We start from the raw sequence: 12,731 nt of genomic DNA, 5'->3' as shown, positions 1-12,731 counted from the left end.
TAATATTATGACATCAGGACGTACTACAGACAGAACCATATATTTTAAAATCAGTTTGCAATCAGTTTAAACTCTTTAACCGCGGGAAACGAACACTGAATTATTTATGAATGCTTCAATAGAATACAAAACATGTTTTTGTTATCCTTATTACAAACAAAAAATAATAATTCCAAACCGACAGATTTCAGATAACCTGAAATTACGCTTCGTGAACAAGTCGGGCGTCCTTATAGACGTGTATTTATGTCATATAATGAGAGACTATGATTTCCAAGTCCCGATTATCATGTCAATGATATATCAGTTTTACCACATGTGCACAGACCGCCTATACTTTTGCATAACTATTCTCAACTGAAAGTCCTATCCTCTTATCAAATATTCTGTGAGAGTAATCATCATTAATATAAGAAAACTCATTCTCATCAAAGAATACAGAACAAATGACTCAGATGCATACATTTATTACCATGCTTCATTCATCACGAAGCAGATTTACATAATTTGTGAACAGCCCTTGAACTGTGATTATGAATTTTACCATTGTCCATATTAACAGAATAATATATACATATATACAAAACAGGTCAAGTTTGGAATTTTGAAATATGCCATAAAAGGTAGAAGGAGGGGGGGGGGGGGGATTCCGTCAAACAACTGTCAAACCATTTATTGCCATGTACGTACTTGCACACAGGGAAGTCAGCGCTGTCTGGGGCTCCAGGTAAATAAACATCGTGGTTTTATGACGGGAGATCAGACGAACCGTGAACCAGAGGCATGCGACGTAATTACACCAGGGTATTGTCTCTTGAACTGGCTAATTGACTTCATATAATTGGTAAATATATTCGTTTTGACGACCGTGATTCATGCGCATCCCGGCTCATTAAGTGGGCTCCAGGCCATAAAAACAAAACCACAAAAAACGCCCCAAACTAATACAACAGATAAAAGCGCCAACAATCTACGTAAACTAGGTAAAGACATAGAAATAGTTTGGATCCCTGCCCACGTTGGGGTGTTTGGCAACGAACATGTAGACAAAGCAGCCAAATCAGCACTAAAATTAGAAGAAGTAAGCATCCCAAGCATCAACCTACCAAAATAAAAAAAAAGAAATTAAAAGTATCTCAAAGGAAAATAGCGGCAAAATAACAATCAGAAATATGATTGCAAACTAAAACGCCACTCAAAAAAACATATCCATCATAAAACCAAAAACATTGACAGAGTAATAACCAAACTACAAACAGGCCACACTAAGTTAAGCTCTCACCTACACCTAATTAAAAAAACCACCAAACCGGTAAATACCCCCACTGCAACTTAAAAAGAAACGCCCGAACACGTATTATTCCCGTGTGACATTTACATTTAGAGCGCCCTATTCAATACTTTATGGAACACATTACCAGCAACACAGACCAAACAACACTCCAATCCTCACTAAATTGCAACAATCACATGACTGTACTGAACCCCCTACATGACTTTAAACCTTTGAAGCACTAAGCATATATCTAATCAAACCAGGCCTACTTGGCCGCATTTAAAAAAAAGGACAAAAAACAAGCTGCCAATAAACCCTAAAATTCCTAACCTAAAAAAACACCCCTTTTAGTAAGTAAGTAAGCATGTTCTGATGAGGATATGAATGATGATGATTCTAAACTACTCCATGGTATGTCAGTGCTGAGCTGACCCAGCTGTCTTCTTTCTGCAACCAGGCAGGAGGTGGTGCAAATGACGAGACGCCTGTAATTCGTCTCGTCCGTGGTACGATGGACGCTGCTGTCTTGGTTGTTTTACTAAATGTCTCGTCGGCCACTTTTTTAGCGGCCCTCATTTCATGACTCTCCCAGTCCCTCCTTCTCACATTGAAGACCCGGTTGCCATCCTCGTCGACCGAACTCTCTTCTGACGACATGAGCTGCGTTTTTTTCATTACTCGAATGTACTTGGTCCTTGTGTGATGAGGTAGTTCGGATTTTTCAATGCCAGTTACACGGTTTCTGCTTTTCTGAAAGCAAAACCGTTCACTTTATAACACCCACCTTTCTTAAACACGAAATAAAACGAAGACAAAACAGAAATGTGCCCATTACTTCAGTAGAATAGTTTGTCCTGAGCATGTTGTGTTTAGAGTCACTATAAATCGAAATTCTGTAAATGGGAAGAAATATATATCTAAATCTATAAAAAGAAGTCTACAGATAATCTTCAAGTTTCAGTAACATTAACTTACAACTCATAGTACATATTATTTGCAGTTGAACTCCTAAAGTAAAACTCACTGCGTACAAGCAGGAGTTATTTAAGACGTTTTAATGCAGGAATAACAAACATGAAACATTTTATTCTCATTTCAGAGAAGCAATTGCAGCAACTATAGTTATACGCATCGTTACATTCCTAACTATCTATCTGGTACTTGGTGTGAATATTAGTCACTCCCCACAGAGTATGAAACATGAAACATTTCGTAGTATAGATAAATATACTACCAAAAGACATGTTACAACAATGATCTCAAGGTATGATTGGATTTATATACGTTTTAAAATGACACGACATTTCTAACAACATTGGAACATATCGCAAGTAAGGGAGATATGTCAGTTACGATTCCGATATTCTGGTTTTGTTTATCAGAACAATTTAAGAAAAATCTCTGTGGAATGGCTGGGCAGCTGAGTGGTGATCTGCTCGAGGCTAATTTGTGTCGATTTAACATGTTTGACAACGAAAGTCCGGATCGATAGTAATGTAACTCATCAATATAGAATATTTGGTAACGGAAAGAATTGGATAGTACATAGTACATTTAGATAAGAACGTAGTGAAATAAATGGCTACAAATTTGATAGATTTGCTCCTCATAATTTATCTTCTAGTTGTGGTTACTTTTATCAGGGTAATGTTCATTATCTGTTTCAGTACCCAAGGTACAGTCCTCTGAGATGCAATAGTAAATTATGTGGAAGGAATTTGTCTGGAGGGAACTTCATATAGGCATTGTCTGTTGGCCTTCTTTATTTGAGATAAACCATTCTTTAAATCATTAAAAACAAATGCTTCCTAATTTATCATATTCTGAGAGTTTCTGTAATTGTATTTGTGGCATATCTACCTCTAACCAATTTTCTATGTGCATATACATGCGGCCGCGGGTGACAGATTTATTAGGGTCATTGGGTGACGCTCAGGGTTTCTATAAAGGTAGAAAGATGGCGTTATGTACCTTTTTATGGCGGAAAGTGTTATTTGTGTAACATTAGTTATTTAGGAAATGATTTCAACTATTTGAATATATTGACAACACATTTACATTGAGGGTGCAATGTAAATTCGTCAAGTAACATTTAAAAGAAACTATTAATTTCTTGCAACGACAATAATAACTACCAAGAAATGGTAAGATTTAAACCTTACCTAACAACGTTTATACAATTCAATATTACTGAGACCGGGCAAAACCCTGCTGTTAAAAGAGAAATTCATACGCATATAATAGCAAGCCAATGATTTTTTAAATTTTGTTGCTAAATCGTATTGCTCAACACAAAATAGTATTGAGGACAACAGGCAACCTTGCCTTACTAGGCTTGGTAATGGAAACATATCCGTCGGATGGGCATTAATGGATACACATGACCTATTATTTCATATATTGACAACTGCTCAAAAATCCGTTTCAGTAATACCTAATTTTAACAACAGAACAGTCACGGTTTACTTTATAAAATGTTTCGAGGCGTGATGTTGACAAACAAAAAGTAGTACGCCTCATAATATCCTTTGATCAATGACCGCTTAAAATGTATGCAGGTTCAGTCGTTTTACTCTTCTGTATATGAATTGATTCAAGCCAGGTAAATAGGAAATTCAATAAGTCAGAGCAAAGTTATACATGGAATATCAAAGATATCCCGAGGTGATTAGCGACACACCTCTTAATAAGTATTATGATTAGTTTATTTCACAGGTTAAAATACTGTGAAAGACTTAAAAAACGATATTATATATATTGACTGGATTCTATTATCTACTAATGTGCAAAACCACAAGCCCTAACCACTGACGTCAGTACCGGCAAAGCACTCGGGAGCATCGCTTGGAATCTTCTTCTTCTTATTATTTTCTAAACACGTTGTATGATGATATTGCATTTACATGAATTCATTTGCCAATGTCCTAGTTGACTCTCCGATGCATATGTGCATCAATGGACGCCCAAAATATTATTTCGAAGCTGTTATGCGAATACATGGAAGAATACCGGCAGAGATGTGCCCCACTTTTACTCTTATGTAGAAGACGAGCGAGTGGTAGCTAGACTGGCAAAAAGCTCTTGTAAAATATATACTTTCATATTAAAGGTTAAAAAAAAATCTCTTTCGCGCCTGTGGTTTATTACACATCCACAAATGTTTTCTGAACAGTGATTGAAATTATAAACAAGTTACACAAGTCGTGTGTGTTGTCCCAGTCATTAGAAGACTGACTAAAATAGCTGAGCTACGCGTGTGTCGACTCTGGCGTTAACTAACAAGACAGAGACTGGGGGATAAAAGAAATAGTCTGTCACGTAACACATTGAATATATACAGGTGTCGGGTGATGGTCGTGCCACTGTTCATAACAACATTTTCTCAGCACTAATTACAATGATATAATGACAAAGCAATATATTGACATGTTACAAAGGTGGGCATTATAGACAAGCTAATCAATGCTAGTCAAGTGATCACGGTTTGTTAACTCACGTTGATTGGACAGTCTAGACAACACATGACGGCCTTTCCGTCTTAGAATTGTAGTGTATACTTGTAAAATTACCTGGGGCACTATGTATATATATACACTCATAATATAAACAACAGAAAATTACCCGGGGTGTAAACTATATAAGGGTAAATAGGTAAATATTAAAAGCAGGCAATTTACCAATTTTTATACACCCCGGTTGTCCTAATAAAATTCTCTATTCTAATCTATCCTGCTGTTAATTCTGCAAAAAACATATGTACTCCAAATTCCACCTCTCCCTATAACCTTACTCCACTGGGCACCTTTTAATTATATATTAATAAGGCGCCACTCACCTCATTCTAAATTTCTCTTTTTTTTAACTCGGCGGCCATGGCCAACAGGCCTATATAAAGTCACACCTCAAACACTTCCAACAATTGGCCTTACTTTGCCCAAGTTAAGCTTCACTCAAAATTCATCTTCAATAATCCAAATTTTATATCCTAAGGGGGTATTTAATCCCTCCAGCAACACAAATCTTTCAACTTACCGTCAGTTTCCTTGAATTCTTTCTGGACGCGTCCGTGTGTTCTTTCTCTTTTCCGTTACGTGTTCGGGATAGCTTCTCTTTCTTCGTTAACATGATCCTGGTCATACCATCTGGAACATAATGTTTCTTTCCTTATTTGGATGTGAACTGCAACATACCGGTCTTTTTTCCATATCTTCAAATAGTGTACAGCAAGTCTTTAACCATTAGTTTACCTGTGAATGCTGCATATAATTCTTTCCTGACAGACTAATGGGAATGTTACGCATCATAGATAAGTCATTTCAAAACACTGAAAAAAGGTTTAAATCTTTCCACTAGTAGGCATGTGTACCTTTGCATTGACGTATGGAATTGAAATGTTTTAAAAATGTACATGACGGACACATGCATTTGAAATACACTTAAATGATAAAAATACCTTTAAATTCCTGTTTTGTCATGCTTGGAGCTATCACCTTAGAAAAGTCCCAGATGTATTTGACAACTTGTCGATTCTGTGCGGACTCCAACCTGCAACAAATGTTTTACTTTTATTATATGACCAGAAATATACATATGCCAATAACTATTACATATAATCTTCTTTAACGACTTCAGCATGAACTTATTAACTTATTTTGAAGTAACTAAAAGAAGCAAGATTATTAGGTATAATTTCACTGCATAATTAAGACATATTCGTTTAGATTTGAGATATATTGGTGGTACAGTTTTCTGGTACAAAAATAACAAAAAGATATATATTTATGTGACTGTCTCATATAATTTCCCATTACAAAGATTCCTAAGACTTTATTTATGACTATTTTCTACTGAAACGGGATTCATGGAAGAGAAGTAATCGTGGTGGTATTAAGAAAATATTATTTTTGCCAAAATTGCGTAACAGTCTTTTTCGGATGTACCTCCAATTTTATCAGAAAAACTTGAGGCACACAAAACTTTGCGACTCGTTCATTGATTATGGAGGTAAAATGAACACTAAAAATGCGATAAGATTTTAAAACAAGCCTATCTATTCATCTGAATAAAAAGTACTGTAATAAAAGTATAAGTGAAACAAAGATAAATTACATATGACTTTTGATAGTTTTGATTAACTTTTATCAGCGACAAACCTATAGGGGTTTAAAAAGAGATAAATAATTATATAGGTTACATACTCGGTCTCACAGACGCAAAGATACACATATCAACAGAAATAGTGCTTACAATGCCACAGCGTTTTCCTGGTGTAAGTCGACTCCAAACAAATGGTTGTCAAGTATGGTAAAAATGATATTTTCGAATTATTTAAATGATTGTAACAGAATGAACATATCGTCCTTTCCAAAATGATCACTGCACACTACGATACTTACGTGAACATAGGCTCCATAGTCCACCCTTTCTCAGTTTCAGCATGGTCGATCGCTGCCTTCAATGCTGCCTAAGGAAGAAAATTGATAAAATATAGTTAACAGACAATAGAAAGAATCAATATTGGTGATTTTATCTGTGAGATAAATCTATCGAAACTTGATATTGTCTTATGAGAAACGCATCGATTACTGTAAATCGTGAAATTAATGCGATTGCTGAACCCAAGCTATTTAAAATAGATACACCTGGCCATTTAAAAAAAATTAAAAAATTACAATAAAATACAGTTGCATCCCACATCCACCTCTGTGGACACACCTCAACATACCTACCTCACTCAGATACCTCCATGCACAAATTTACGTAACGTTCACACACATACACTCAAGACATAATTACTTTCATACTTGCATACCGGGGTACATACGAAACTCATACGCATTTACCATTCTGGACACAAACACAACGTTCACGCATACAAACACTTTCTCATCCAAACACACTCATCCAACATACAAAAACACTCTATGCTCCATGTCTACAATATACCGTACCACAACAGTAACAGGTCCATGCGTTGGTTTACAACTTGATTGTTTACAACTTGATTGTAAACAAAGTGGTGTTTTATCATTACACTAGTGCAATCTCCCCCATGCCAAATATTATTTTAGATAAAGAAAGTGAATGCTTTCAAGCCGAAAGTATCTGAATTGAACCTTAATCCGCTTATTAGTGCCGAGTACTTCGGGAAAACAATCGTTATGGTGTTTTTCTTCCCAATAACAACACATAGTTTATGTTGATTGCCCTCGTTTAACGCGCTGTATAATCTCGGTCGCTAAACACGGTTTTCCACATATCCGCCGTTTTGATGGGATCTTACCCTTATGTTTGTACTGACTTTGCTGGATTTGGTCGAAGTTTGTGTTGGTTCCTGGACCCTGTTGTCCAAACGTGTAACTTTTGCAGTTAGGGCGGTAACCTGGAAATACAAATATAGTGAAAATTGACGGTGAAACGTATCATGGTATGCCCTACTAGTTCACTTACTGTTATATCGCATGATCCAACACTGGCTGGATGCAATTTTTAAAATCAATGTTTCCTTGTAATGACACGTAAATATATATTTAACTATAATTTTCCCCTTGAAACACGATAAATCATATCGAGAATGCATTTTAAACTGAATACACTGTTGACCATCATCACTTACCTGTGTATTCTTTTCAGTAAGTTTGCTCTTGAGGTCTCTAACCTCGCTGTTTAAGTTTCCAATTTCCTTTTTAAGGTCGCCGACTTCGCCCTTCAAATCTGTAATGGCCCTGTGAAGTCGTCCTTCCATGACCCTCATGAGTTGGAGAAATTCCGCATAGGGGATTGACTTTCCTGTAATTAAGAGAAACATTAAATACTTACATAGCACCTGGATGACCGTTTTACGTTCTGGGAAAAATTCAAGTGCAACCTTCTCCAAAATATGCACTCAAATATCAAATTCAAAATATATTCGAGCCAAACAGAACTACCCCTCCTTGATATTCTTATTAAAAAGAGTAAGCTAATTTTGCCATCAACTGCAATCTGAAGTGTTATAAGCACTAGGTTGCAGTCATTTGAAATCCCGCTGGAATATAAGACAAGCCTCAGCGGCAAACATAAAAAGGATAGTTACATTAAATGATCTTGTTGCTGGTCGAATGTAATTGGTGTTGACGAATGAGTGTTTGAATATCATTAGCTAGGGCATTTTAATGTCGATTAAGCAATCCTTATCAATAATGGAGATGTTCCTCCTGTGTCATTCCGCGTATCTTGTGGCAGCTAAAGATGTGCCAAAATCATATAAATGTATGATTATTCATACAATGCGAAAAATCATTTCATACGTTGTGTGACATACCTTGTCTCATACGAGGAGTCTCAGCTTGAATTGCAGCTTGTTTCTCTGAAACATTAATTTGTTTATCAGATGCCGTATGAGTGCTATTTTCTAAGCAAATTGCAGACACATCGATGCACTACATACCATTGATCGCCGATGGATACGGATTTCATTTATCTTTATGAATATCCATTTAGATGTTGAAAATAACTGCGTGTCTAAGCATACCTACGATAATCTCTGATTGAAATGAAAGCAAATTACATGTTAAACTACACGAATGTGACAAGAAAATTCATGAACCTGCTCATAGAATTGTGTTTGATGAAAATACATACTACAGCTTGAGGCTCTTCTCAGTAAGTCCTGACCGTCATCTTCTCCATCTGCATAGAAAAGTACAATTTAAGAAATGGGCTTGGGTTGATGAAAATATATGAATCAGTTATCTTGAACGTGCTTTATTGCTCAAACATAATAGTTTTTAGACTGCATACATTTGCAAAGTTTATATACATTTTGCCATGCACAATAATTTACAGTTCATTTTTTTCTTTGATGATTGAGCCCTGGACATTTAAAAAGGTAAAGAAATTCATCTGCGACTGCAGGCGAGTCACAAACGTTATACTTTTTTTGCTTCACGTGGACTGCTAAAGCTAACGGTCAGTCCTACTTGTCGTAATTACAGACAGATATTTTATTACAGTCTCACCTCATATTTACAATATAAAATCTATTTAAAACAATTATGTATGAACAACCCATTACAGGTTATGAGAGACACTTTCTGCAATCACAGACACATTTCAACAGTTCAACCTGGCCACTAATTAGGAACCATTATTGTAAAGTTCGGTAAGAAATACCTGAAAAGTCGTAAACTCTTGTCATAGGTGTAGATGAGGCAACTGGACCGCTTCCTAATCTATTCTTTTTTCCATTTTCTTCCCTTTGTCTCAAGATTTTGTTCTTGCGCTTGACTGGACTCTACGTTGAGACCAAATACAAAATTAAAATGTTTCCACAATATGGTTATGCGGTAAAACTTGAATTCGTCAAACACTTGTTTTCGACACTAGCAGCAGATGATGTAAATGGGTGATATAAGTGTTAACACATTTAGTAAAACAATCCCTGACAATATGAATATTACATATATAACTGACAGATGTATAACAGATAGTGCACAATGTTCAAGTTTATAATATATTACAACACCGATTTCATTAACATTACTGAAATAAGACCACTTTGACAATGAAATCGTTAATTGATTCAAGAAAGGTATAGACTGGCAGAAACTGAAGCAAAGCGATAGTGGCATGTAGAGCTATGTCTCGTCAGGCCAATGAGGCCGCGTGATCTAAGGAGCGTGAACAACATGGATGCCGCGTTTCGGCCGTACCGAACAGTCAAGCTGCGATCTCGGAGCTGCTCGTCCGATTGAAACCAATTGCAAGCGGAGACAAAATTATCTCCCTTACCCAAACATGATCGTTGCTCAAATCTATCTTGAGTAAATCATGAAATTAATGCGAGCATGACATGTATGCGAAAAATGCGACCGTCATTCCCTCTGATTATTTTTTTATGTTTCATTTCATCATGATAAAACAGTTAGTCACTTATAAGGTTACCAGGTTGAACATAAAAACGATCGTTAACAAAAACGACCAAATTTATTCTCTCATCACTCAGCCTAACAGTGATATAGCTGCACATAAAACGTTCAAGTGCGCTAAAGTATTACACATGGTGGGTGGAGGACCAGGGGCACTTTGAGTTTGACAGGTGCCATCAACTGGTCAAGTATCATCACGGTTTGTATATTCACGTTGATTGGACAGTCTAGGCTGGCGCCAACATGACGGCGTCTTCAGAACAGAACAGGACTTTATTTATTTAGTCTTCAGATCACTTGTTGTTACTTGAATAAAACTGATATGCATACAGATTTTATTGTTTATGATTTTTTTCCCATGACTTTTTTTCCTAACCTACTCTATGATTTTTTTCAATATTTTTGTCTCGTTCACCTTGGCGATATTCCTTTTGGGTCAACACTATGATGATACAATTCAGTTCATACAGACACACATTCAGTCTACTAATAACACATTCATGTTACTCTATTACAAGAGGTCAGCGTATAGTTTCCTGGGACATGAAGAAACCGAAATAAATGATACAACATTACTTAACTGTCTCACCGTATTTCCTTTTTACAAAATGTTATTCATTTACATTAGAATATAGTTACTGCGTACATTATTGTAAGAGGAAAGATGTTAGACTTAGTATAGATATTTAGTTTTCGGTTCACCTTTTCCCTATTCTGTATCGTTATATTATTTCCGAATGAAATATTGTTTAAATCAAAAATTGTTAACTTCCCCGGATAATCAGTGAATAATCTATTCACTATTTCAATTAATACCTGGTAATTGGTGGCAAATTCCGACGATGTGTCACTCTTGTCCTCCTCGTCGATCTGGTATTCGGATCCTTAAATTGAACATGATAAATATGTTGTAAGTATATAATGCATTGCTTACCTTGAATCTAAAATGCGAATCAGTATTTTGCGATTGACTAGCATGTGTTTCAAACAATATGTAAGTGAAATGGGATTGCTTGGTTTTAGCGTGTTTGTAGGGATATGGTCACACATCTGAATACTTAGTTTGGTAGTTTGGGTAAGAAGCATAGTTAAGCCTTTGTCCTATCGAATGATGATAACTGTTCGTTTTTCTTATAACATAAAACGCAGGTAGAATAATTACAATTGAAGAGATACTGATTATAAATTCAGAGGAAAACATGTAGTTTGCATGGTGGAACTAGATTTAGTCAGAACAATCTACTCAAAATGCCAGCCAAATAGAGGAATGATGTTAATAAACTCTATTTCAAGAGCCTGAATTCATATTAATATAAATAATTCATATATCAATTATTTGTCTTAAGTTATTAAGAAAATATCCAAATGACAAATAACCCAAAATATTGTAGTAGGTGACTGAAGTAATTAATAATTACGTTTACGATTTGAGAGAAATAAACATACACGCCGTGGTTCCCGTGCACAAATGCCGATGTCATAGAGAATTGGCTAAGTTTCATTGCAAATAAATCGCACACGTATCACTACCCATCATAGAAAATAACAAACTCATGCGGCAGTAACGCGTGTTACCTATGCATATTGTCAAATCAGTGTGAAAGCGGCAGACAGTCAAATTAAGCGGCGCCATACTGTCTATGGTTATTCTCAATGTTTATCAATAAACATGTGGTAATGTCCTCTTTAAATTGGCGTTGAGTCATCGTTAGTCAAGCCTTGACAAGACATTTACAGTGATAACAGGTGTCAATCATTCCGCTAGACATTCCAAGGCGGCAATTATCTTTGATCTTGAACTTGGGCCCGGTATGTGCGACATGTTATTGACAATCTATACTTTTTTGTGGTTTCTGCCAAACCGTCATTGGGCATATACTATTCCAAATTAAAAAGGCTGTTTTTGATATTTTTACCAACGTTTTATAGTGCCATTTGTCAAACATGTGAACTGAGAACTGAGCCGCGCAAACAATCTCATCAAGTGTATAATATGTCCATGTTAAAAAGGGGATTCAAACTGAAGTTACAAATTGTTTAAACGAAATAACACATATGCAGCTTCTTAATAAAAGATAGTTAGAGTTTCCGTTGCACTGCATGTTTGCAGAATAAATTACTTTTCATAGGCGATACAAAATCAAAATCTTCAGTTTTATTGTGACACTGCTTGTAGATATCACAAATAATCTTTGTTTATCAACATTGTTGTATTGGAGGTTTTTTAATAGTCGTATACCCGGGTGTCGCATTGTGCAGTTTTAGCAATGTACAGGTCAAAAATCTAATAGATAACAACTAACGTTATACTATGTACATGCATACGGTAAAGCGATACGTTATTTTAGAACATATTTTAGAAATAATTGTCTTCTGTGTCAAAGGTTCTCACTATAACACTGCAGTTCACAACGAAGTGTGCTTTCTGCGACAGAGATAATAAAAGATGGTAGATGTAAATTGTTAGGTCCGTTCACAACTCTATATCGAACGTCTTATGTTAATAGAGTAGTCATTACATTTCTATATTCATGTATATGGCACTA

The 12,731-nt window shown here is 35.8% G+C and overlaps 2 protein-coding genes across 3 annotated transcripts in view; both read right to left on the bottom strand.

Annotated features, from left to right (window-relative positions):
* Positions 1-12,731, bottom strand: part of LOC124115480 (microfibril-associated glycoprotein 4-like) — a 61,583-nt gene that overhangs the window by 35,082 nt on the left and 13,770 nt on the right. The gene's annotated exons all lie outside the window — the stretch shown is intronic.
* On the bottom strand, positions 1,058-11,578 carry LOC124118352. Its single transcript, XM_048394077.1, has 10 exons — positions 11,002-11,578; positions 9,431-9,551; positions 8,900-8,947; positions 8,580-8,624; positions 7,893-8,065; positions 7,560-7,658; positions 6,673-6,740; positions 5,730-5,821; positions 5,309-5,418; positions 1,058-2,026 (listed from the first exon to the last, which is right to left on the bottom strand). Exons 2-10 carry the CDS (start codon positions 9,453-9,455, stop codon positions 1,673-1,675), a joined length of 1,014 nt encoding a protein of 337 aa, XP_048250034.1. The 5' UTR covers positions 9,456-9,551; positions 11,002-11,578; the 3' UTR covers positions 1,058-1,672.

This window comes from Haliotis rufescens, unplaced genomic scaffold, assembly GCF_023055435.1.
Source record: "Haliotis rufescens isolate VD_foot unplaced genomic scaffold, xgHalRufe1.0.p SCAF_13, whole genome shotgun sequence".
Lineage (NCBI taxonomy): Eukaryota > Metazoa > Mollusca > Gastropoda > Lepetellida > Haliotidae > Haliotis > Haliotis rufescens.
Note: the sequence above shows the minus strand (reverse complement) of the source record. Positions and strands in the feature narration are given on the sequence as shown.

Coding starts and splice junctions, on each gene's coding strand:
- LOC124118352 (XM_048394077.1), bottom strand. CDS start 9,455: ATGACAAGAGTTTACGACTTTTCAG. Junction 8,948..9,430: donor AAGAGTTTACGACTTTTCAG/GTATTTCTTACC, acceptor TTTTCTATGCAG/ATGGAGAAGATGACGGTCAG. Junction 5,822..6,672: donor ACTATGGAGCCTATGTTCAC/GTAAGTATCGTA, acceptor CATTTGTTGCAG/GTTGGAGTCCGCACAGAATC.